At 37.2% G+C, this 27575-nt stretch overlaps 2 protein-coding genes across 5 annotated transcripts; one reads left to right on the forward strand and one right to left on the reverse strand.

Annotated features, from left to right (window-relative positions):
• Positions 1–375: 375 nt before the first annotated feature.
• Positions 376–21560, reverse strand: ofd1 (OFD1 centriole and centriolar satellite protein). Of its 4 annotated transcripts, none has more exons than XM_088609565.1 (23): positions 21327–21560; positions 19687–19789; positions 19027–19227; positions 18581–18649; positions 18441–18471; positions 17797–17904; positions 17502–17638; positions 16973–17146; positions 16351–16457; positions 15437–15556; positions 13933–14006; positions 13039–13130; positions 12204–12393; positions 10403–10533; positions 9634–9745; positions 8198–8818; positions 7140–7278; positions 6512–6603; positions 2996–3115; positions 2196–2344; positions 1703–1876; positions 1035–1102; positions 376–527 (listed from the first exon to the last, which is right to left on the reverse strand). In XM_088609565.1, exons 2-23 carry the CDS (start codon positions 19780–19782, stop codon positions 482–484), a joined length of 3051 nt encoding a protein of 1016 aa, XP_088465691.1. In that variant the 5' UTR covers positions 19783–19789; positions 21327–21560; the 3' UTR covers positions 376–481. The 4 variants fall into 4 exon arrangements, with proteins under 4 accessions (XP_088465691.1, XP_088465699.1, XP_088465685.1 ...); XM_088609573.1 differs by lacking the exon at positions 21327–21560 and adding an exon at positions 21189–21320; XM_088609559.1 differs by lacking the exon at positions 21327–21560 and adding an exon at positions 20258–20277.
• Positions 21561–21570: 10 nt separating this feature from the next.
• On the forward strand, positions 21571–26237 carry trappc2 (trafficking protein particle complex subunit 2). The gene is made up of 5 exons (XM_088609643.1): positions 21571–21694; positions 22726–22832; positions 23246–23389; positions 23642–23728; positions 24145–26237. The coding sequence occupies exons 2-5, from the start codon at positions 22740–22742 to the stop codon at positions 24241–24243; spliced, it is 423 nt and encodes a 140-aa protein (XP_088465769.1). The 5' UTR covers positions 21571–21694; positions 22726–22739; the 3' UTR covers positions 24244–26237.
• Positions 26238–27575: the final 1338 nt, after the last annotated feature.

Below are 27575 nucleotides of genomic sequence, written 5' to 3' on the forward strand. Positions count from 1 at the left end.
TGCTTCTTTCATGAAGACTTGTTTTTATTACAACCAGTCTGAACAGAAAAGGCAGGGTTTGTGGGGTTACGTGCAATTTCCATAGTGATCGATCTATGAACTACTAGGGAGGTGGAAAACCATTCCTAAGCAGACCTTTACCACTTTATTGGGCACAGAAACATTAACAAGGCATATTGTTTAGTAGCTTGTGATTTCTGTAGAACTTCATTAATTAGTTGTTGCTTATTTGGATTTAAAAAGTTGCTGTAGAAATACGTAAAATAAAGAAAAGGTTGGGTCATTGTATTTCTATTCTCTTAACAGGAAGCATGTGTGACCATAAATGTGAGATACAGTGTTTGTCACAGGGATATATGAAAAAAAGGTGAAAACTTTTTTTCTTCCGTTTAAAATAACTTTAATCCTTAACATACTATTATGGACACTATGCACAAAAAAAACAGTGCTTTAAATGAAAAGGTCAGCTTTAAAGATAAGTTTACCAAAAATCATCATCGGCATCATCATGCGAGAGGGCAGCAATGCTGGAACAGAAAGAAACATCAAGTAAGTAATAAGCCTTCATTGCACCTTACAGCCATCATGCTATTCTGTTTACTGCTATTCTTTATCAATGAGGGCGTCTGGCTGAGATACAGTTAGAAAGGTGACATTATTGCAAAGAATGTTAAATATGAACAATCAAAACAGGAGGACTGCTGACTGAATCTTTTCAGAGTCTAGTTTTCCCATCATGTCTATTACAGTGAAAAGAAGTGACCCTCACAGTGCTACCCCTGCCTTTCCGCCTTGGTGCTATTTTCCTTATTCACTATTGAGATTGTAAGTTCTCAATCGGCACTCCCCTTTCATAAACCAACACTTGTCCTGGACTCGGCCCTCTTCAGTTTTAACAGTTTAACAAGACGTTTTGCTGAACACTGAATCAGATCAATGTTGTTTAAATAACACTCTCCAAATCACTCACAAACACACAAGACTGTATATCTTGTTGATGCAAAAAAACATAAAAGAGGGTTTTCACACTGTACCTTTCATCCTTCTCAGACAGTATTTCAGCTATGGAGCTCTCCTGCTCTCTTGCTTCCTTGCTTGAACTCTGGAAAATCAATTTAATTAATTTAGATATTTCGATGGATGAATTTGGTATTGTTTTATCAAGTTTCCTTCTGTGCTGGGATAAGCAAGTAACGGACTTCCAATCTCTAATGCACAAGAATTATTGTCTTTTACCCAGAAATAAAATGAGACGAGGTTTACTATAGCTTTGGCATCATGGCAATACTGTGGCTCAAAGAAAAGCACTTATAATGACTCGCTCTGTAAGGCCTTTTATGAAAGAAGTCACTGCAAAGCACAAACATGCACCATGTTTTCTGGCAGGATTTTTTCAAATGCTTTTTTAAATGATAAGTCAGCTGAGAAACGAATCCCATTTACAATGACAACCTGGAAAGTACCCGTTTATAAAAGGGGGCACTTTATTGAGGCAATTTTGAGTGAAGCTATTTGAGTTACTCAGGGTTATAAGAGCAGTGGTCTGTAGTCCAGAGCCCTAACTACTACCTGATAATGGACAACAGCAGGAAAGCTATTATAAAAAAAGACAGCTGTTGTGTACTTTCAAATCATTAGTCACCTAGGAAAACTGAGATTATTCAAACCTGTGGTGCTGTTAAAAGAACCACATATTTTTTACCGGCTCTTGTTGACCCCGTTCTTTGTTCTGCATGACAATTTTCATGTATTTCTCAAGAGGGTCTGTTTTAGATCTTGGGTCTGCTTCCTCTCCCTCAGGGTCCTTGGATGCGGTGTCATTCCTTGCCGGTCCTTTCAAACTGGGCTCACGATGCTGCTGTTCCTCTTCCATGAGCTTTCAATAGAGACGTACAGAAAGACAATGAATAGCTGGGACTTCACGTTTCTTAGTGCCATCAACATCATCCACCTTGTGTAATCATACCACAAAGATTAACCACTTAACGCTGCTAAAGTTGTTTTTTTTGAAGAAATGAAAAATAAATAAAAATAAATAGATAAAAGGTTAAAAAAAGGAAATACTGGCTCCTCTGAAAAGGCCAAGCGTCACAGAAGCCAGCTGGCTGTTTTTGTCAGTAGATCTCGCACTAGAAAGGGTGGCAGAGATGCAAGTGTCGCAGGCTTTTACACCGAAATGATAAGCGAGGCCTCACCCTCTCCAGCTCCCTCTGTTCCCTCTCCACGGCCTCCTGTCTCTCCTGCAGTCTCCTGGCCTCTCGCTGCTTCCTCTCCAGCTCCCATCTCTCTGCCTCCTCCTCCTCCTTCTTATCCTGCTGTTCAGCAGCTTGATGTTCAACTGATTCTGCAATAGTTTTTTTTTTTTTTAAATAAATCTTCAAATATCTCAGTTATTATAATTGGTCCCCAAAACCCATGAGCGTTCAAAAGAACCTAAGAACACAAACGAGAGGAGTTCATTTGGCCCAGTACAACAGTATTACCAATTATCCACCCTAAATGAATTCCCATTTAGTTTCAAATTGAGAACCCATGTCCCTGTTTAGCTACTGATTGTGAAATTGTCTCCTGTATGACCATATGTATACCCCTCAAAATATTACACTTCAAATCTACTCATACAATATCAAGAGAAAAATATGTTACATGTGCATAAATTCTCTAAAAAGAATGTTAGTCTTCTATTCTATTCAGTTTTTTTCAGTACAGCAATTATGGAAGCACCATATGGATATTTCATGAATCTTCACTGCTTAGTTTACATCTGCATATTGGACAGAGCCGAGAATAAATATAAGTGTAGTATACTACAATAGGTACAGACATGCAAAAGGGACTCTATGGCAAATAAGGGCCATTAACTTAAGTATCATTTAAGTTTTGCAGTATATATTATGATGCTTTCACAGTATACAGCGATAACTCTTCTAAAAGGTTCAGCTATGCTGCTTTTGCACGTATTGAGCATGGGGACAGGATTTAGATGGGCACTCACCGAGGTCTTGCTGAGAAGTAGCTATTGCTGGCTCTGGTGTGGTGACACTGTGCCTATTCATATTCTCACCAGATTGATGGGACACATCACTCTCAAGCTGCTTCGGAATGTCGCTGTGATCTAGAACAAAAACAGCACAATGGCCTCTTTATTTCCTCATTATAACGGAGGAAGACAGGGGAACGGACACAGAATTCCTAATCAGCCAGCACTTCATTAAGGAGACATAACAACTTGTCCTTTACCAGTTTATAGACTTGGCATGTTGACAAAACAATGCATTTGCTTCACAAGTCTGCCTTTAAACACAACATAAAATGTGTCACATTCACAAGCTCAGAACTGGCAAAAGCAAGTAAAATAACTTTCATTTTTGTTAAATACATAAACATAAATCAGGTCCAACCGATTGATATTTTCAGGTAGAAAGCATTCACTGACTAGTCTGGAAAAGGCACAGTAGGCGAAATATTAATATAACTTACAGTATGCTCTAGATATTTTCTTTTGTTATTGGATGGTGATTCATGCCCAAAAAAAAAATAGTGCAGTGCCACACAAAAAAACAACAAACAATTAGACTTCAAGCACGGGAAACAGTCCACTTTTTGAAAACAGAGGTTAAACTTCAAACGGGAAGGTTGTCTGGTTGTTCTGAACTAGAATCCTGAAGAAGTATGTGAGGCATTAGTGATAATGCTTAGATCAATGATGTTGGGCGCAGACGTCGTGCAATAGGTATTTATGATTTCATTTAAAAACGTGTTTTGGTCATGTGCTAGTGCGTGCTTCTAACAGCCAAGGGAAGGGAATCGGGAAGGGAGCTAACAGGAAAGACCTGAAGGGCGAGCGGTATTTATAGTGAATGGGAGATGAAATTGCCGTGAATAATCTAGCACTGGCAGGACAAGCCTCCGGGGGCATGGTGATGAAAGTGAAGTGGACGTGCGGCGCGGTGCACAGTCCAAGCTTTCCCCCGTTTGCTCAGGGCGCTGGAAGAAAGCAGGGGGTAAATCCAGCTCTGGACCGTTCGGAAGCACAGTGTCCCGACCCTGCCCTGTCAGCTTAAGAGGTCACACGATATCTAGCACATTTCAAAGGCCATTATATAGCACTGGTTGGTTTAAATAATATTTCAGCTACTGTGCCTTTTCCAGGCCAGTCAATAAACACTTTATTCCTGAACCTATAAACCAAGTATGTATTTGACAAAAATGAAAGCCATTTTATTTATTTACTTCTGCCAGGTCTAAGCTTGTAAATAGCTAATGAATGGGAAACATTTTATGTAAAAAACAAAAGTATTGCGCACAACATTTTATATTTAAAATTAAAATGGATTTTAATTTTTAATTTTAAAGCCAATAATATTTAAAATGATATTAAATACTACAGTAAGGGTTCTCAAGCTAACCTTGTGTCCTTTATAGCGGGAAGTTTTGTTTTTAATTTGAAATCAGTTCCTGGTAACTCTCCTGACCCTGCTGCCCATTCTTTTAACACAACACATACAGCTCAGTGGTAGGCAACTTTGGTTTCCTCCTCGCAACAGCAGGCTCGAGTTTCCAGAATACTGAGGAGTCACAATCCTGCTAGAATAGGAATTTCCATTAATGTCATTCTGTGTAAAAAAACAACAGGCTTCTTCAGCGACTTGACAGGGGAATTCTAAACTTTTGGGTGCTGTTTCCAGTAAAGGTTTGCATTTTGGTTTTGCTCACGGAAAATAAAACAGAATTGCTTGTGAATTTTGTGACCCTTTTCTCTCAGTTTCCGTGTCAAATCTTATATAGCGATTCAAGGATTTTGCTAAGTAAATGACTCATTTTCCAGATTTTATAGAGGCTGTGCTTAGTTTTCCCCAAATAAATCAAAGCAGCAGTATGGAGCAGTGGTTAGGACTCTGGAGTGGAGAGTCCTGGGATGCTGCTTTTGTGCCCATTAGCGCTCAGATTGCTCTGTAAATATATCCATTCTTGCTTGAAATATGAACTTACTGTCAAGTGACTTATTTGGTTTAAATGAAAAAACAAAACAGTTTAAGTTTTATTGTGTTTGCTCACACATTTTGTGTGGTGAACTGTCATTCTGTGGTATTTCCTTTGTTTAGTCCCTGCCTCCATTTTATTGCTGTGCTTCTTAAATATTTTCATAGCTTTCCCATCATGGTTGTCCAATTTCTTTTTCAACACTTGATTATCGAGTAATGATTACGTATTTGATAGTCAATAATCCTCACATTATTTGTGATAACTGGTAAGAAATATTTTTTTTTTTAAAGAAGAGTGCACACCCATAGTTGTTAGGGTGTCGTCAGGCACAAATCAATGTTTTATATAAAATTATAAGATAAGCTTGACTCACAATCACCCTCCTTTGGGAAAAAAACTAAATGCTACATACATTTTGGTACACAAAAGGCTTCATCGGGATCAGAATTACAATTACGCTATACTTAGTTAGAAACTACTGTGTTTTGTATAAAATATTCTGATAACCCCAAAAAAGTTTTTACATTGTTCCATGTCATATATACACAGTACACACACTGAAGAAGACTCAACTGATTTAAAAAGTACACATACTGTACAGTACCAACCAGGTCAGACAGGAAAACAAGTACAGTTTTATACAAGGTTCATCATGGAAAATGTGAATCACTTTGAACCAAAAATAAACAGTACTCCAGTGGAAGTCCCTTAATGATTGTCAAGTACAGAAAAGACTCTTATATTTATGTGGATATGTAGTAATTATAGAACAGTTGCCTATATGGCACATAATAATGCCTGTAAAATCTACATTTTAATACTAACTGTGCCAAAAGGACATCTGAAAGAAAAAACATTCACTTCCCCGTTACTGTAAAAATATCACAACAAACTCATATAGCCAGAAACATCAAATTTAACAACATTATAGGCAGCAACATCAGAGGAAATGGGACACTGAAACAGCCCCGAGTTACACTTTGCTGTATATGGTAGACCTTGAAGAAAATGAAAACGCAAACACTTCATTTTGGGCAATTTTCATTTCAGTTTGTTTGTTGTGTTTTTTTAAAGTGAAAACCTGACTAATTCCAGATTGCATGTTATACAGTTTGGGCGCTACAGCTTTATTAACTTAATTCTATTTGATTTATGTTGGTACAAATTTCGTGCCTATTTTTTTTAAATCAGAAAAACAGATGTCAACATTTTGGAATCTGTAAAAAATGTGTTGAAAAACAAAAGCGTTTGGAATTAAGAACATCATGTAGATATTACTGTAAAATGTTGTGATTTTATTCTTTCAAGTGTTTTAACATCTGTTAGTTTTTTACAAAACTATGCATGGCATGCAAATTATTTGTACAAAGATTTTTGTAGGACCTTCTTGTGATAAAAGCTGGGCTTTTAAAAGAAAAGGCTAAGTGATTCACAGTATAACAGTAAATTACTGTATATATTGCTACAAAAACTGTTCTTTTCAGGATCAGTTCTTCTGATAAAATGCAAAGCAATGACAACTTACCTCCTGAGGGTTCTGTAAGATCCTGAACAGAAATCTTTTCAGGAGGTGGTGAAGACCCTGAGCTTGAAAGACCTTCAGTTGGTTTTTGGAAACTGTAAGAAGAAAATAAATACAACATTATGTACGTCAATAAGACATATTTCAGAACCGGGAGATACAAACATACTGTAAATGAAGCACATTTGCATTTTTTGCCATTCACATTGCTTTAACAGCAAACATCCATGCATTAAACAAATATTAAGTGGATGCAGGGCTGTGGCACTTTTTCCATGGGTTATATAAAGAGTGCAGCATTTCAATATGTTATTGATTTTTCACTGCCCACTTCTTGAAAGCGGTGATGGTCCGGTCCCCATAAATAGCCCATCTACATTCTTACTTAATTAAAACCAGAATTCTTGCTGCTATAAGGCCATGTCTGCACTTTGAAGGGAGCCTTTTAACTGAATGAGACATTCAGGATCCCCAGGGATTAAGTTGCAGTTCTGCGGGTTTTCCACGATTTCTTTTTCCATGATTGATTTGGTTGCTTTTTTTTTTTATTTGTTGTTCTACATTGTTCACCATTTCTTGTCATAAGGCGACAGAGCACGACAGCATGCAGTGAATGTGAATTCTGATTTACCTGGCATGCTCTCTAGTTGTACTTTTTAAAGGAGGACTGCCAAGAGCGCTGATATCAGCAGAAGACGATGGGTGATCCCTAGGAGGTATCTGCCATTCAGGCAAACTGTGGTGAGAGGCTGTATGGGAATGATCTTTATCTAAAGAACAAAAAATACTATTGTTGTCAATGAGTTCACCTTTAATTAATTTAAACTTTAACTGTTTTGTGTTTCCGAGATAAGAAGAGTTGTACAACTGGTGCCTGATAAAGGTAAATCAAAAAGAATTACCCTGAGCATTTTGCATATGAACTAACACCCCTTCCATTATTTTAAGAGACCAGCATAGGAAGCACTACTCATTCAAAAGAGTCATTGTTTACTCTGGAGCATGTACTGTACACAATGTTACAATCATAACTCAACTGGTAATGGTTATGAATGACATCTTACAGTATCTTATTAAAGCAAAACATGTGGTAAAAGGGGCTGCTAGCAACTATATACAATCAGCATTTATTCATTCTATTCACTTCAGATGTTAAAAACTTTATTTTCACTGCTTCTCTGTTGTGAAACAAATCAGTGTATCTTGTATAAATTAATACAATATGGAAATAAATGCGAACCGATGTTCACTGCAACAAATTAATGCAACCTACCTAAAATCTTATGAGAAAAATCATCTGACATGTAAAACTTATTTTAAGGATATATAAAAGGGGGTCTAAGAGCTTGTGCTCATAAAGAGGAGAAGAGGAAGCACTAGTTTACACAAAAGGCTATGCGAGTCTAGTTAGCTACCCAGTCAAGGTGTTGAAGTCAATATCATTGCATTGTTCGAGAACCACCTGGATAGGATCCTCAGATCCTTTCACTCGTAAAACTAATTTGTGTTTGAGCTCCGTGATGTGCCAAATGGCCCATACAGCAGAAACAAAACATGGAACATGGAAGAAACTAGAAACATAAGCCTCCAATTTCAGGAAAGAAGCACGCTAATCTGTAATAAAGAATAATGCAGAAAATAATTAAAAGGACTGCATGTCATATTCCACTTGGTAAAAGGTAAAGTTACCTTCTGCAGTTCCCCTCCTAGATTTCCTTTTAGATGTCGAAAGAGGAGTGGAGGACAGGCGTCTGGGCGAGTTTCGCTCGGGTGGGGTCTGAACCCCTGCTGTTTCCGCTCCACCAAATATACTCAAGGAATCTAGCAGGTGCCCATTAAACTGACCGGAAAGCAGCTCATGGGAGCCAAGCATGTCATCCGCGAATGTCACTCTGGGGGGAGAAGCAGAGGGGATCCCGCTGAGGACGACACAATGCTGTTGCTGGGGTGACTGCGGCCCTGGTGGTGGAGCGCTCAATGCCGCCGCCTGGATGACCCTGTGCTGGTAGTTCCTGTAGGCCTCTTCCAAAGATTCCGCCTCCTTTTCCAGTTCCCTGATTCGTGCCTTAGCCCCCGCCACCAGCTCGGTGTCGGGGTCCAGGGAGCTGCTCCGAGGCCTCAAGTGTCTTTGACTGGTAGAGGCGAGGCCTGCTGCAGGTTCAAAGAGAGAGCCCCCGGGTACTCTCCTGCTCTTCTGAACAGGCCCATCGACGTAGAGATCAGGCAGCACAATCCTATCAGCAGTGAGATCGAGGACAGAGCGATCGACTAGAGAAGGCTTTGGGTTGCGGAAGACTTCATTTTCCAATGCTGCAGCCATCACAAGATGCAGAACGGAGAAAGAGAAGGAAAAAGACAGATGACAAATATAGTAATGGTGATTAAAAACTCCTAAAAGGCTGGATTGCAAGGAACTATATTGGTTTTAAATAGAAAGTATGGAGAAACAAATTAAAAATAATTCTGAAGCACGTGATTCATCTGCAGAAATTAAGACGGGTTATCATTATGTAATTCTTATTAATTGTACACACTTGCATAAAATACACACAATCAATTGCTCTGAGATTCTCCTCAGTCTGAAACACTTAAACACAGGATTCACAATGCCATATAATATCTCAGTTGTTTATTTTGCAGCCATTCATTCACAGGAAATATTATGTAATGATCTGAAGCACTCGTATATCATGATTTACATTCATTTTCAGAGATGTTTAAACAACAGCTGTTTTAAAAACATTATATTTCAAGCTGTTCCATATTCATAAGCACTGTATAGTTGTAGAAAAGCAATCTGGTCCACATACTGTTCAACCTGCTTATAACTTTGCACCAACATGAAGCTGCTGCACTTGGTAACAGGTAGCAGTACAGAAAGGTATCAGAAACACCATTAATTGGACAAGACATGCTGTACCTCTGTTTGAACCAAAGCTACCCACTGTTAATATGTACGACAGGTGACAATGAAAATTAATCAAACACCATTGTTTGTGCGCTTTAAAGTTTAAAAAAAAATGTTTTTTACCCCCAAAATACATGTTTTGTAAATAGGTCACATAAGACTACGATTATCTTCAATTTTTTTGGATGACTTAAAGTGAACAGGGAAAAAGACTAACCCAGCTGTGTCTGTTTTAGTTGCATTTTCACATCCTCTGCATGGGTAGCTAGCCATTCTGCTCTCTCTTCACATTCCATGAGCTGGGCCTTCAACTGAGCAGAACGCTCAATCTGTGAAATAAAGAAGGAGCTTCTCAATTCAGACAATGCCACAATTGAGTTAGGGGGTCTTGGTTTATTTACCATTTCCCCAATGAGAGAGACTCTAGGAATCATGGGTGCAAAAACCGGTGCTATAAGCAGTGCTATTCTGTAGCACCAAACGTTGTTCTATCACAGACAGGAGCACTGCCAAAAATCTTCCATCTCCAGGTCAAGTGTCGGCAGAGCATAACATATAATAAGACTGCACACATGGGATGTGCTAATCGACAGTTTAATCAGAACAGCACATTCTGATTGGTGCCTTTTCTTTGTCTTTGCAAGATTAGATTTGTAAGTGAAGCAAATTAGGTAAACGTATCTGCTGAAGTGGGAGTACTGAATGAAAAGCAAACATTTTGATGAGGCAATAACAAAGGGAGCAGTCAATTGCTTTTACGGCACACGCTGCATGACCATGCCTAGCTGAAGCACCAGTTAGCCTCGAGAGACTGCGGCACCTGTGCTCAAAATGAAACAGCATTCACGCCAGAGATTATGCTTGCAAAGATGCACAAGTATGTCACAGCTCACATGGCAGCATTGGCTCTAAATATCGTTTTCCTTTTTCTTTCATGGCAACTTTTGAAACGCAAGTCTACGTACAAAACAGCCTGGTTTTCTGACCTCATTTTGTAACTGCCTCTCCAGCACCTGTTTCTGATTTTCAAACTCCTCTTCATCCAGCTTCCTGGCATTTTCCATTTTCCTCACCTCGGTCTGCAGAGCCAAGTACTCAGCAGTGGGCTGACGTAGCGCTACAAAAGCAAACAACACCCTGTAATTAGCAAATAAAACTACAAAACTAGTTTGTTTTTTTTTAAACCTGAATAAAAAACGTAGCTTGTAATGTGCAAATGTGCACATTAATAGTCTTGGTTTCTCACACACAGCCTTTGTAGGACGATTCAAATTTCACACTGGGAGATCCACATGAAGTCAGTTACAATGTTTAGCACCCTCCATCCCCAGGAATGTTATTAAATAATTCATTCAATGTAGTAAATAGTTTGTTATACTCTACTTTTATGATAGTATTAATCGTAGCATATGGTAGATAAGACACAATTTAACTAATTTAAAACAACATTTTGAATGCATATTTCTACAACATTAGATACGTTCACAATGAAATCATCAAAAATGAATGAATGAATGAATCCTTCCTGAAAAAAATTCAAAGGGAGTGAATGGTCCAGCCCAGTATGCATCAGTGGCTGAAAAGCTTCAAAGAACATGCAGCTTTTATCTGACTTCACTCAGCCTCGGGTCCAAGTCCTTGTTCTCTCTAGACAGGAGTAGTGCATCTCTCTCCTAACTGGTCTCAATGCATCAACAAACCATCTTTAGCACATCCATTCAAATTTCTGCAGCTCATTTAGTATCATGTTCTTTACCATTCATCCACTCTACACCGAGACTGGACAGTTTAATGTTGTAATGTCCACTGTTTTTGTCATTGTATTTGTGATAGTATAACCATTTCTTCCATTTAGTCCTCTCCGTGTCTTTGCTTAAGTACGTCATTGACTGTAAATCAGCTTCTATAAAGGTGACACCTTAATTGTCTTTTAGCATACATGGTGTCTCTGATAAAAACTACCTTAAACAGATGGATTGATATGGATTTAATCATCAAGGGACGAGGCAGAAACAATTTATAAACAACTGTTAAAGGTGCTGTTGGCATCACATTTGTCAGGCCCATTAGTTTTATTACATTGTGCTGTTGAACATTTATTACACAAAATATAACAGCACAAGTCAAGGAAAACAAACAATATTTATATTTATGTGTTGCTGCCCTCATATGGAGAAAATACATATCTTAACTTGAGTACAAAAGAGTCTAGTTTTTCTGCAACCCCTAGCATCAATGCAAAGCACTTGTTACTTGGCTGACGATTGCAAGTGGATGTAACAGTGCTGAATCAAGCTCCCTCACAAACAGGAAACAACAGTGAGTTCAATGAAGTCTCTTGCTTCTGTCCTGGCACTCAGCCCCCCATAAAGAAGGCTGTCTGTCCTATGGTATTAGTGCGCTGACCCCTGCTTCACAGGGCTTCGAGTCTGTTTCCCAGCACTGTCTGTGGTACAGGATTTGCTGCCAAGAAACAGCACATTGACAGGCACAGAGTGTCCTAAATAAGTCCCCCACAATACTGATCCCAGCTTGCCCCTGCTGGACTCATACCCATTCAGAGAACTGGGAATTCACACTGGGAATGTGCTGGCTAATTAAAACAGTAAACATATAGGTTAATATGGATGTTTAAAACATATGTATGCACACACAAACTTAAGAAAAAACTTCTCAAGGCTTTGGTTGGTTTTCGAAACCATTTAGACTCTTCAGTCATCTACAGAGAAAACCCAAGATTAGTTTTATCACAAGCCTCCAGACGGTGTTGGAAGATGACGCACTCACCTGCTTTAAATTGGCGGTTCTCTTCCTGGGTGTCTTCAAGGTGCCTTGTAATGAGCCTCACCTGGGCCTGGAGCTCTAGCCTCTCTCTCTTGAGCACTGGGTAGTCTGTAGTCTCCTCCAGCCTCTCCTTGAGCAGCTCGGTTTGTTGTGTTAGTAAAGATATTTGTGACATTGCGGCATCCAGCTCTACCTAGAGAAAGTCAAATAAGAAAATATTTGCTTTGGGGACAGCATCATGGTGCTCCCTCTTAAACCTTGTTGTGCAATTAGTAATATAACCTTTAATTTCAGCCCACTTATAAAGCCGAAACCTGGTTATGGAACGCTACAGAACAAATCCAAAATACATCAATACAATTTCTGATTAAAAAATTAAAATACAGTTTTTATAATTAAAAAATATATATATAATTAAGTAAAATAATAAATAAAAGAATGCTTTTTGGCCATCACTGGTCTCTGCTGTTGCCTTCTAGATTGAGATGATAATTTTTCCAACTATCCATGTACACTTAAATCAGAGTTAAAACCACCGCTGAAAAGATCACTTCATGTTATATCAAATTAGCACGGCAGTCCACTCCACTGCCTAAAGTTATTTTTGCCAGCTTTTAAAACGGAACATGTTACATAAGTGTGACGGTTCTTGTCAGCATAAGACGTTTATTATCAGGGGCCAAAACATAATATTACAACACATGCTGACAGACCACTCCACAGGACAGCTTCACCTTCCACGGTTTCCTATTTTATCTTCTTTCAGTGTCGCCTTCCTGGCACCCAGTTAACACACATACATTTCACACACGCAGAAAATATCGCAACATAAATGCACCTGCAGCCGCTTCACTTCAGCAATGGCTTGTCTCTGCTCCTCTGTCTTGTGATCAAGAACAGCCAACTCCTTCCGTAAACAGAGGCTTTCAGCTAAGAAGAAGCATAGACGTGAGACAAAAGGTAATTGCAAACAAATTATGCGGGACCTATATTTATATATTATAATGGCTAAGGCAAATGCAAAACTTAAAAGTGCAACTGTAACCGTGTATAAAACTGGAACAAAAAAACAATTCTGGGCTAGAATTGTGAACCACTTTTAAAGCACAAACCCATAGATTCTGAGTGAGGCAGACATCAGATATGGAGCACGTACTGGTCATTTTTGGACCAAGCTACATAAAAATCATGGTGCAAAACCGGAGGCACCATTATCTTCTGGTTGCCCGGAAGACATGCCACAAGAGCAGCTTGTGAAATCATGTGCGGATGTTGCAAAAACTAACCGCTACTTGTTTTTTACTCTGTTTCTACATTAGCTGTTTCACTGAGATTCTGTGAAAACAGAATTAAGCTATCATTTGCATGATCATTTGCACTATTTTACAAAGGACACGTAACGCTGCTTGGCTGTACTTCGATTTTGTATTGGCGATTGTTTGTGTTAATAAACTGAGGAAAAGCAGTTTCTGCATTTTTGATTTCTCTGTCAAAGTTCAGGTGAGCTACTATGGGGTGCTTGTTAAATTATTTCTTCCTCAGCTACTTTGTTGAAGGGCTTCTGGCAGTGTCATCTGCTGTAAAACACTCAAGTGGCAAACCTTGGGACCCACTGACTTATTGACCCCTATTGCAAACAACTGTTTTTTACCGGAGAGCATTTCTGATGGCAGGTATTAAAAATTCCCGTGAAAAAAAAACATTATAAAAAACATTTTAAAAGGCAACACACCTTTAATCCTTTTCTCATCTTCAGTGACCTTTTCAGTTCTTTTCAGATATTCTTCTTTCAGTTCCAGTTGATATCTAAGAAAAAAAATTAGACTCATCAAGTTCATATTTAGAAAATACACAGATTAAAAAAATGGTTGAAACAATTGTTTCCTCTTTCTTTGTTGCTTTTATAAACGCTTAAAAGAATAAGGAAACAAATACCCTTAACTATCATTTTGATTGATGGTAAAAACATTTTTTTGATCTGCCATGATTTTATCAATACATTTTTAACCGCAGCCTTGAACACAACTAGCTAACAATTAATATACAAAATGTTATTTGATTAAACATGATGTGAATGCACTAGTAATATAAATAGTAATTCATACCATGCTGTTTTTATGATAAATTCACACAATTTAATTTGCCAGTGTTTCTGACTGCAGTGTGCTCTAGTATATTGCTGTAATGCCCAATGACAGCTGTTCATACTTGCTAGATCTACTGACTAAAATACTTAAATAATCATTTCATTTGTGGTGAAGCTAAAAGAACATTTTAGTCAGAATTGAGCATAGCCTCTGAAATTGCATCTTAACAGTCTGAGTTAATGACAGGGCCGGGATAAGTGTATAAGTATATAGTAGAATTGAGTGACTGATTCACTTAATTCTACCTGCAGTTGATATAAAGCACATTCTATTGAAAATAAAATGGACCAGGCCAATATCGTACTTCAGAAACCTTAGGAATACTGTTCCCTCTCTTGACAACATGTAAAACTTTACTAGAAGTATAAAAGTCAGCTCCTTTTTTTTAAAGAGGTGTAGCACATCTAGACAAAAGACTTTCTAATCCTCTCCAACTAAAGCAGATTGTTTCAGTTAAACAGAAAAATATTTTGTTTGGTAAATAGAACATCATTCATCTTACAGATTAAGCCACTACTCTTGGATGGTAATACAAAATACGTTATTTGCATTGGCTCTTTCACACAACATGTGATGACATTATTTCTCTTGATACGTTTCCCATTGTCCACCTCTGCCCAACAGTGACACCTGCTGGTGCCAGCAGGAAAAGGTGAATGTGAAGTTCTTTAGTCTGTAGTAGATGCTCAACACAGGTTTGACTGAAGTGAGACAAGAAAACATTTCTCTGCACTGCTATGGCAAGTTGACCTTAGCAGACGCTGAAAGTACAATTGTGTGCTTGAGTGTTCAGGTTTCCTGTAAGCACTCAGCACACAAGAGGAATCTAGCTTTGTTACTATTCTACTAAAAAGAACATCACTTGTTAAGAATTTGCTAATGCTTAACCAAATTAACACCAGATGGAGCATTTTGCTTAATTATGGATACATCATACGTTGCAGGAACAGCCGCAGCCAGAAATCATATGGATCCAAATATACCATACTGTTGATCAAAACAAAGGTGTAGGAATCCAGATAGTACATTTCCAACATTCATTTCCAACATGAAAAGCAAACAGCAAAATCCATGAGAGGCCATTCATACTTTAGAAGCTCATTCTTTAGTTTCTGATCATAGGTATCTTCAATGGTTTTAACCGCAAGCTCTCTGCGTCTTAAAGCCTCCTCTGTAGTCTTAGTCTTCTCGTCTTGCAATCTGCAATTCCTATGCAACAAACAGGAAAAAAAGCTACATAGATGAATTTAACAGAGGGCAACAATACTGAAGTGTAAAATAAATAAAAATATATATATAATACCATTCCAGATACTTTTGCTGTTTGTGTTGTCTGTGTATATCTGTTGCCCTGCACATTGAATTCACAACCTTATATTATCACACTTTGCTGAATGTTCGTAAATAGTCAGGCTTTTTTGGATTTTCTGAAATAACATTAGGCTGAAGTCTAAATGCTTAGCCCCACTGGACAGTGTCTCAAATCCTAGTGTTAGAGAGCTATCAGATATGAGTACTGTACATCTTAGTCACAGACGGAAAAAAGCTCTATATTCAAATGTACAGCTCTATGTTATACATGTTTTTAGCATGTTTTAGCTACATACTGTACCTCATAAAAATCAATCCACACATTAAATCTTAATTTGTTAAGGTCTGCTTTTTCTTAATTTTATTATTAATATAGTTTAATTGAAACTATATGTTCTTGCTTAAGCACAGCTGACATAACCTGTGGGTTAACCTGTAAGCCTGTTTATAAAAATAATTTTAAAACAATCAGCACATAGTATGTTGACTTACACTATAAGGTTTTAATCATTTTAGTCATAAATATGATTAGAGCTTCACATAAAGAGAGAAATGACAATGGTGAACTGCGTGTTTACTTGCTATTAATACAAATGAGTTCACATACAGGTATAATCTCATTACTTTCCCACAAGGGTATCATTATAGTCTGTTGTTGCAGTGATTAAGCTAATTAGACTTTATTGGCTTACATTTCAAAAGCTTCTATTCTTTGCTTCAGTTCTGCCTCTCTGTTCCTCACTGTTTCAATCTCTTTAAGAAGTGATTGTCTTTGAGCATAGATTTCTTTTTCTTCAATCTAGGGTAAGAAAAAAAAAGAATTAAGTTTATGAAAAGTGTACCACTGCGTCAGATTTCAGAAATAATATACCATCAATAACCCATGTGCTTTTATGTTAAGAAAAACCTTATTTTTAACTAAACTAAATATATATATATATTATTAAGAAGAATTTATTTTTAAAAATAAGGGGCAATTTTTTTTAACCACACAGTGTATTTATGAGGTTCTCTGTAGTAGCTACGTGTATGTAGTCAGGATAATCAAATGTATACTTTTATTCCATTACTTGGTTCAAAGATGTGTAGCACTTTTGTGGTGTAACAACACTCTGCTGTCTTAAATTTTAAGTTAAAATACAACATTTTTAAAAATTGTACAAGTCTTATATTGACCTTTTACATAAGGTTTGATATTTTAAAGTTTGTTATGGCTTTATGGCTGGGAAAGATACGCATAAGCATGTACTGGATCTTTTAATCGTCTGTTATGCAGTACCCGTGATTATTCCCTTCCTTTATCTCTTGTATTACCTCTTGCTGCTTTTGTAGTCTCTCGATGGCATTCTTCTCCCGGTTTATCAGGGCCTCTGATTTGATCTGGTAGGTCCTCTCCATTTCCCGTCTCAGCTCCGAAACTTCCTTCTGTGATTTTTCCTTTTCCTCCAGCTTAAGCCTGGCCAGTTCAACCTCTTTAAAATGCTGCAGCTGCACCAAACATTACTTCCATAAATATCCCATTGCACATATACATTACATCTCAAGGTGCTTGATGATGCAGAGACTTTACATTTAAATCTGGTAAATATGCTGTGGATTTTTTTTACTGTTTCATCAAAATCTAAAAAAAAAAATGTCAAAGCGCAATGTAATTTATCATCTCATTTTCCTTCAGTCTTTCGCACTGTTAAATGAAAAAACAGCATTGCAATTCAAGTGAAGTGAATTATTTTGACATTAAATGCATACAAGAGAAAAATGATGAAACTGTAATGAAACGGTAAGACCATTTTACACAGCTGGGTGTGCTTAATAACATACTTGGCTTAAAATGACTAAGTACCTGTTGGTTCATTTCTGCTTGAACTTGTGCTTCGATTTCCTTCCTGTACTCTGCAAGCTTGGCTTCCAAAGACTCCCACTTATTACCCTGGTGATGAAGGGCTGCAAACTGATCATCAATCATCTGAAGTTTTTCAGCTATGAAAATAAATTATATAATGGTAAAAAGAAAGCAGGTTTTCTTGTGGCAATCACTGCTACTTTTATTGGGAGAAAATAAAATAATTTGGTTAACAACAATATTTAATTGTATTTTCTACGATTTTGCCATTTCTACATGTAGCTAAAGTGCTTACCTAGGGATTCTCTGTACTGTGGGATGGAGTCTGTCTGGGTGTCTGTATTACAACGCTCTTTGTGCAAGTGATGGTCTGTCAATTCAATAAGCAGCTTCATTAGAAAACCTGAAAGAGATAAAAAAAAACATAACATGTTGTTTTTCTTTTTTTTACTGGAATATACAATATCATGTACTACCTCCTAAAATGTTTATTTGCTTAGCACTAATAAATGAAAGACTTCGACATGATGGTTCAAAACCATATTATTAGTCAGTTGTGAGAAATAAGATAAATTCTGTACAGGGTACAAAAAGGACTTTAAAATTGTATTATGTAATTACAGTTACATTAGGAGCTGGGCAACTGCATGATGTAAATGGCATTATGGATCAATTTGTGCATAGAAATATTGAAGCAAGATGAATCCCATGTGGCAGGAAGCAATGTGGAATATGTTAAATATTTAAAACTAAAAGGGTTTTCTTCAGATTTTGTGGATTGTGTGACTAGATTTATTACCTAACAGAAGTCAGCTCCTGCCTTCAGTAATTAACGCTTGAAGAAATCCTCATCGTTCAAAAACTACTTTTAAATGTTGCCATCACATTACCATAAAACATATTTGACATAAAAGACAAATAATGGTAGCGCTAACATACCTTTTGTGCCATCTTTTTGCATACTTGAAGTCTGTAATTAAAACAATTAAGTCAAAACTATGGAACAAAGCCATAAAGAAGAAAATTAATCTGTGGTATATATTACTAATAACTCATGGTAAACAATTAGTCTGACGTACCAGGGATTTGTACAGGGCTGAGCGAGGGCTGATTTTCATTAGCTGAAGAAGATCTCTAGTGGAAAACACCTTTTCAGTGGAAGAGTGGAAGAAAAAACCAAATCTAATCAATAAATTAAAACCTGGCTTAATCTCACGTTTGTAAACAGAAAGTTGTCAATTTAAAAAAAAACACAGTTTAACATCCGAGTTTAGAAAAATCTTCAGCACTGGCAATTCTGGGGGTTCATTTTTTCAGATTAGAGTCAGTAGCACTCACATGGGCAGTACAGTATGGCAGTTGTCAAATCTTTAAGGACATGATGAACACAATATGGACACTCCACTGGGAGTTACAGTACAGCTTCTGTATTGGCCGAACATGTTATGCATGTCCACCATACTATTTGTCTTCCTACATAATATTAGTAAATTAAGAACAAAATAAATAACTCTGAAATACTTGCCTTGTCTTTTTCCAGGCCACATTCTGGGTAGAAAACAGACAGAGTGTACTCATATCCAACGTTGCGCAAGTGATCTGCTACCAGGCTGTTGGAGGCTTGCACCAAGACAGAATCAGCTTCCACAGGGACTGGCTTCAGAGCCACCTCTCCTCTCAGCACAGGGTGCTTTAGCTCCTGAATGAGCTGGTTACGTAGCTGCGTCTAGATAGGAATGCCCACAAAAAAAAAGATGTTAGAATATGGTATCACAGAGCAATACTGTATATGTTGACATAAATGTTGTCATGCAGCCTGTCATTCATTTTTTATTAATTTGGGACAGGGATTGTTACATGTACTACCTGAAAACTACCTGCAAATCTTTTTTTGGTTAATTGGAATATGTCTGTTAATAATTAGTTCTTATAGTCTAGGCAACCGTTTTCTGTAGCTGGCTGTCTCCCTATTGTAAAATTAAATCAATCTATTTAACAGTCAGATAATTTCAAATATGCACTTAAAAGAAGGTGACTATAAGCTTCAGAAGGCGGCACATTTTGAGACGAAAATGTTAATGGTTGAGAAAGGCTAGATAGTTGACCGTCTTAGTGCATTTGGGCCTTTGAATTTCCAAGAACTAAATCACCCCTGACCCCCTCCGAAAAAAAATCCTACACGTACCTTAAGAGTATCTAAAACACCACGGTTCTTGAACGTCTGGTAAAGCCTCTTTCTCATTTCATCAGGTGAAATAACATCTTCTTTAGCGGCAGACATGTTAAACCTGCAGGCAGAAAAACATTAGAAAATGGCTAAATGAACACTATTTGTCCTGGGAGACTGTTCTGTTTTTCTGCTGTCTAGCCATTCCTGTATTCTGTCATCGGTTTGAAAAATACCCACAATCTGTTGTTCCAACATCAGCTTACAGAGCTGCCTAACAGCAGTCAAGCTCTTTATTAACTGATTGCCCCTTTATATTGCTAAACAGCTCTTAATATGTGGTAAATGTACAATGAATAGATTTGTAGGAATGACCAACCGCACTATCAAACACTCAAACAATTAGCTTTTTTTTCCTTTGGCAAAGGTTCAATTCAATTCAACACAGTTGTATAAGGTAAATTCTGAAACTCAGAAACTGGTGCAGCATCGACACCAATTACAAATCCCATTCAGCTTTCTGCAATGCTGAAAGTACATTTTTAAAATACACCTCAAATTATACATTGTACAAATGTGTACAACTTACAAATTGTACATCATCAATCCATTTTCTTTATACCGCTTTATCCAATACAGAGTAATGGGGAAGCTGGAAGACAATCAACAGCAAGCAAAGGGTAAGGTACACCCTGGACAGGACACCAGTCTATCACAGGACAGATACGAACACACACACTCAACCAAGACTTTCCCAGACCCCAATTAACCTACTGTACCAGCATGTCTTTGGACTGTGGGAGGAAACTCATGCAGATACGGGGAGAATATACAAACTCCATGCTGACTCCATAGGAAATTGACCAAAAAACACAAAACCCAGCTTTGTAAGACAGCAATACTAACTAGCCACTGCATCACTGGGCTACCCTAATTATAAATCAATTAACCTGCCATTAAGAACTCGTTTGCAACAAAATCCAGAAGCCAAAGGGGTCGCCCGTTCCCAAGGTATAAAACTCGCAGGATTGTCATTCTCTCCGAAACAAGTTGCCCCAACCCTTTTCTAAACAGTTTATTTTTGGGCTTTGAAGCAGACTACTTGTTGTCTAGACTCTGACCAAAACCTTCACGTAGTACAGCACTTGTAAAGAACTTCATTAAAATCTGCCAAAGACTAATAATAATAACAACTCCTTACACTTACATCGCGCTTTTCTGGACAGTCTAATTACAGTTCCTGCAGTTTATCATCTGAAGTTATTGGTTATATTACTGTACGATGTAAAACTATTGAGTTCAATTAATTTGGTTCAATTGCAAATATGCAATATCATATCACTTGTCCTAATTACATAGGTTAACCATCATATTTCCTATTACATCATTCTCTAGGCGTTATATGCGGCGTTTAAGGTCAAAGCTTAAAAAGTGGATTACCCGATATGTACTGTTTTAAAACTGAAATCATACAGTATAAAACGGAATTCCGCAAAATGTCAAAAAGTTGAAGAACAAACCTTATTCTTTTATTTCAGATCGCGATTTCAGTACATAAATCATTAAATACATGGCTGTAATCAAATGCAATACACAAACACCGAGACAAATCCTGGATTTATTAACTATTTTTCTAAATACAAAAATGAGTAAGCTACCTGTCTCCTGGTAACCGCCGGACGCTCCTTGTGTCTTTCCTGGTTCACACTCTGACGTCTGACTCTCGACAAGCTTTTACAGGTGCTTTGAAATTAAGGCGGTTCTTTAGGCGGTACAGTTAACGAACAAACTCACTCTTAGAGCAACATGATTGGTTACTTAACAGAACAGAAGAGGTCAAAGATGCTGTATATTTTACCAAAAGGCAAACTCTTGTTGCAAGCCAAGAGTTTTCATATCTGTGTTTTTTTGTTGGCCTTTTACCTCTGATGTAATGGACCCCGTGCTTGCGACGTCATCAGTCCGCGTCGACTGTGTTGGTGGGGTTTTAGGTTTCCCCACGACGAGAAGTAAAGAAACAGTGGTGGTAAGTTAATTCGCTTATTGTTTACACGCATTGTATTGTATAGTATATTTTTATAAAAAATAAAAACCACCCATGTTTTTAAATTATATTGTAGGTTTGTGTGCTAGTGGTCCAGTCCTCAGGTCTGTCTCTCAGTTACTGCAGATTGATTTGCGACAAGAGTTAAAATATAACACGATTATTATTATTGATTTTGATGTCGCCTGACATAGAGTAAAACATAACACTGACATGTAGTCGTGGTAGTCGGGTGCCATGCATTGTACAAAATGTCACATCGCAGCTAAACACTAGTAAAATGCTCTAATTTAGTTTTCCTTTTAAAGAATGCAATGGCATTAGCTGGCGAGGCTGTCATTTAAGGCACTATTTGTCTTTTGATTAGTTCATTTACTTCTTTGTAGTGCTATGATGTTTACTTAGTGGATTATATTATATATGTGCGAAGGTAGAAATTTATTATGTGGACAATACAGTCATATTACGAGGTATTTATAGAGATGACCGTACACTTAAAATTATTTGACAGAAAATATTATTAATATAGTAAAAAATATTTAGTACTGTAGGCTGGTATGCAAATAAAGTATAATAGCGCTACGTATTATTAAATAATAAATAAATTCACCTTCTAGTTTAGTTACATTTAAGTTTCCCATTTATGTAAGTTCTTAGCATCAAATTAACTGCACAGTGCAAAAGTCCTTACACGCAATAAACAAAATCGTGGTTATGACTGCTTAATGATAATTGAACGTTTCAGTTAAGAAAATTATAAAAAAGGTATAAGTATATGAACTTAACTTTGTGTTCTGTGGTTTTGATAAGGTTCAGATGGATTTGATGAAAGGTTCAGACTATGCCCACTGTATGTGTTAATGTACATTAGGTAATTACAAAGTCATGGTGAACTGTTCTTCACAAGAAGTGATCAACGTCTGATTGAATATTTGCATTTTTATTGTGGAAAACAACTTGTATGTGTTATTTAGCTGTGTATGGAGTCAAATGCACTGTTTTTGCAATTACAGAATTGAGAAGAAAAATGTCTGGAAGTTTCTATTTCGTCATTGTTGGTCACCATGACAACCCAGTCTTCGAAATGGAGTTTCTTCCTGCTGGCAAAGCAGAATCAAAGGTGTGTTCTTGTCTGCCACCCTGGTAGTACAGGCTGCACAGGCCGAGTATTCCTATTGTTTCCCCTAGATTGTGTTCCTTTTTTTTAATAATCTTGCATTTATATGTGTTCAAATTAACTAAAGACTACCGAGTGCCTACAGCCAGATATCAGTTTTGGAAAATATCAGGTGATTTCAGAATAGCCAAACCTGCTGTAGAATTGCATAAGATAAATCAATTTTCACATGAAGGTCGTCTAAGCCAGGTTTCTGCAAATCCTTATGTATCTTTCAATTATATTAGTTTGCTTCAGGTCATGATGTGATTGGTCCATATGAAAAATAAAAGTTTGCTTGAAAGCTACTTGTCTGTATGTGCAGCACAATGTTCTTTACTCTGGAAAGCACCGGCTTTTGTGTTTTTGTGTTATAGGATGACCATCGGCACCTCAACCAGTTCATAGCTCATGCTGCTCTCGACCTGGTGGATGAAAACATGTGGTTGTCAAACAACATGTACCTGAAAACGGTTGACAAGTTCAACGAGTGGTTCGTCTCTGCCTTTGTCACAGCTGGGCATATCCTTTACCATAAGGGCTTGAGTAATCCATGAAAATCTGTCTGCATGTTTTAGTAGCTTTCTTTTTTATCAAGGTGTAATTAGAAAATTAGTCTGCTAATGTTTTATTTATACTATCAGAAACCTTCTATTAATAGGTATTGTTTTTTCGAGAAAGAATCAAGTTCTTCAAAATCAGGTGCGATTGTTATTGTTTCACTTCATGAAAAAATATTTTTTCAAGATTTTACTTCCTTAACTAATTTCCTACATATGAGGTTTATCATGCTCCATGATGTAAGACAGGAAGATGGGATAAAGAACTTTTTTACTGATGTATATGACTTGTATATTAAAGTAAGTCAATGTCCCCATTAATCTTTTTTAAATTGTTTTCTGATTTTGTTAATCGTTTGGGAATTTCCTTCTTAGAACTTTAGAACTGTGTATAAAAAACATTGCCATTCCTGTAAATATGCCAGTTCATATTGATCCAGTAGTGTCTCAAAAACATCCCTTTTTTGTCGTATTTATTGGCTGCTTCTGAACTTTCAAATGGTCTTATGCCTTTTAAGGGAATGATTTCAATCTAGCACAACAGTGAGCTGCATTTCAGTAAAAAGTGGTTTAGCATTAATTCTCTCAAATCTCATTGAATGTGTTCTGAGACTATGAATTGGAGTACTTATGAAGCAGACAGGTCACAGTATAAAGGGACACAGGGAGCATGTTATCCAAAGTAGCTTGATTACAGACTTGTTCCTTTTTTTTAGTTTGCAATGAACCCATTTTATGAAGCCAACACGCCGATCAGATCAACAGCCTTTGACCGGAAAGTCCACTTTCTTGGCAAGAAGCACCTCCTGAGTTAAGAGAGGATCCAGCTCTGCTGTAAATCTGCTATGAATTCACAACAGCTGTTGAATGTTTCTGATTTAAGGTGGTTTATACCTCTTTATGCACCTCATGTGGCAGCCCCAAATGCACCTTATGCATTTCCTTTAAGTGGGTATTTCAGTGAAGTTTTCCTCTGAACATTTATTCTAATTAAAACGTTTTTTTTTTTAATCTGAAATGTTCTAATGTGGTAGCTGTTAACTTTTTGTGTGTATTTGGGGACTTTTGTTTTACCTTTTGTTGGGCAGGATCTCGGAAAACCTTTAAATAAATAAGTAAAAATTCAATAGAATGCAGGTTTAAAAAGTAAATGAGAATGAAAAAGTGTTTTATAATACTTTTTAAAAAGACCTGCACAAATCTACAGGAATTTAAATATGAACAGTACTTATCATCTGATATGCATATTAAAAGTATTCATTTTCAATATCCAAAAACTTTATTGCAGAAAAATTTTACTATAGAAGTGGTTTAAAGCTTTTTTTGTCCTGTGAAGAGACTACCTATAAACTGGAATTTGAAACACCAAAAGAAATCACACCTGATGGGTTTCACTCCGAGACGCTCTTATTCATCAAACCTTAAGGCCACTGAAGTCCATAGCACCATGACTTAAGGAATTACCTTTTTTAGAGACTGTCAGAGTTAGAAATCAATTCTCTGCTTCACAGAAACATTGGGAGAGCAAGAGATGGCCAGAGTTTATAGGCTTTTCTAGTGCAAAGCAGAGATGAGCGATGATAACGAAAGTAGATACTGTATCTAAGGCCGATGATATCATTACAAGGCCGAGCCCTCATGCTTTACATCGGGGAACACGGGTCAGGGCTTCAAAATCATATCCAGTGTTGGCCAGTGTTTTAAGGAGTCTGCCTGATTCCTGTTATCACAAGACTGGTGATGGTTTGGAGGACAAATGGGCTAAGAAGGAGGGGAATCATATTCAGAAACACAGTGCCCTTATCATGCTGCTATATGCCCATGTTGCAAAACTTTGTCACAGCTCTGTCATGGAGGCAGACTGTGTCAGGCAGGCAGCAAGAGTGGATATTAATGAGGGGTGAAGGCACAGGAAAAGTTTTACAATTACTTTAGACTTTGTGGTTTACATTTCTCACATACTTTGACTTTTTTGTGAGAACTTGTGCTTTGCAATCATTTTAACATTAAGAAAAGTAAAAATACAGAATCCAAAGCAGTGAACATTGTAAATACCCACATAAAGGATATATTTTGGGAACCCAGTTAGTTGTGCCACTTTTTGACTGTTCTGATTAGCATCTTCGTTTTTTTACTTTACCTGTAGGCCAATTTACAGCGCTAACAGACTCTTGTGCTAATACACATTGTCTTGCTTGTGTGAGGATACCTGTATGTGATTATGTACTTAGTATGTCTTCCCTTATGCTGTATCATTACATTATAGTACTGACCTGATCCTCAGAAGAGGTCAACAGTGTCTTTTTTTCTTAAGGAAGCTTAAGTATTTTAAGGTCGATGATTCCTTGTTGATTTTGTTCTAGCGGTCCTTCCTTGAATCTGTTCTAACTTTTAACCTGATTTGCTGGTTTGGCAACCTGAATCTGAGAAGCAAGAACAAACTGGGCAGCCTTGTGAAAATATGTCAGAGGGTCATTGGTGTTGATCTTCCGGCCCTCTCCTCTATCATTTGCGTGTTTTGTGTAAAGCAAAATCCATCTGCAATGATCTTTCACACCCCTTGTTTAACAACTTCCAGTTACTCCCATCAGAACGCAGATACCGACTCCCCAACTCCAAAACCAACAGATTCCAGTTCTCATTCATACATGTAGCCATATCGTTATTTAACACTTGACCTTCAATGTAAATATGTATGTATATTGTTGTTCCTATCTTTTTTTTCCTTCTGTCTGTACACTAGCACTGCTGCTGTAAAACAACTTGCGCCCACCTCCCCGGGAACAATAAAGACACTCTTATATACTCTCTGAATATTAATGTTGGTCACTCTGGCTTGTAAACTATACCTACTATTTATTTTGCTATAAAATAATATTTTGTTAGGGAGAAAACGATATGAAATGTGGAATTTTTATTAAGGTGACTGCTAAAGTGTTCTTCCCTTTTTCATTATCCTATTATTCATCACACAAAAAACTTGTGACTGGATTATAGTATAATTCCATTCAATCTTATTGTTTCATACGGAGTTGTATAAAGTTTATTTCTGCTTAACAGTCTTGAAGGAGACTTAAATTCTTATGCTTTCTGAATGTATCCCATCTTATTTATAGTATTACTTTACAGGCTGAGGAATAATTCAAATCTGAGGAAAAGGGCTTCTGTTCATTATCATTATAATTTGATTGTAGTTAATTCTTCTTCGTAGTAAAGAAGGTACATTTTTAAATAATATAATCAGGTGTATAAACATTACTATTGCAATAAACAAGTATATTGCTTTACATCATAAAAGTTGGAAGACTGTCTTGAACCTGCTAGTTAGTGTGGTGTTTAGGTGAAGTAGAATTTAATTTTGAGGTAAAATGCATACAATGTAAAATAAATTCAACATCGTTGTGGCATTACAGCACATACAAGATACATTTCAATAAAACAATTCTTTCCTGGTTGTGTATGCATAAGCTGTGGCCAGCTGTCACAAAACTGATGAATGTGTACAATTTTCTTTCCCTCTTGGAAAGTTACGGGAATGAGATTATAGGCTTGGCTTATAAAACACTCCATCAACAGGCAAGCATTAGAAACAGTGCATCAAATGCATCATAAAGGTGAATGTGTTACATGTCAGATGAAGAATGAAAGGTGCCTGAGCAATGCCAGTACTCATGCATAGGAATCAGGCGTGGGTTCCTTTGGCCTGTAGGCAAGACTGCACCACGACAATGACGCTCCCCTGGGGGACTAGAGTGCTTACCACATGAAAAAGCAGCAGGACATCTCAGCCTGCACATCTCGGGTGGCCATACAGTCCTCATTTTCACTGGCTGTAGCAGTTAGCAGTAAGCCAAAACAATTAATAGTTCCCATCTTCAAACTGGGAAAAGCTTGTGTATTGGTAAATGTTTAAAACAATTTCATCAGGAAATTGGCTTACGCAATATTGGAGATATTTGCGGTTTTTACATCTGGTCTGTACTGTACCTCTATAGTGGAGCATTATTTCAAAAACAAGAATAACGAAATATATGTGTATAATTCTTTTATATGGTCTTTTAACAGAAAAATTGGCCATGCATAATAAAAAAAAAGTTATATGATCATTTTCCCTTTTAAAGCTTTCTCTGTAGGAGTGGCCCATCTC

The sequence above is a fragment of the Lepisosteus platostomus genome, chromosome 2 (assembly GCF_059453375.1).
Source record: "Lepisosteus platostomus isolate fLepPlt1 chromosome 2, fLepPlt1.hap1, whole genome shotgun sequence".
NCBI classification, from domain to species: domain Eukaryota; kingdom Metazoa; phylum Chordata; class Actinopteri; order Semionotiformes; family Lepisosteidae; genus Lepisosteus; species Lepisosteus platostomus.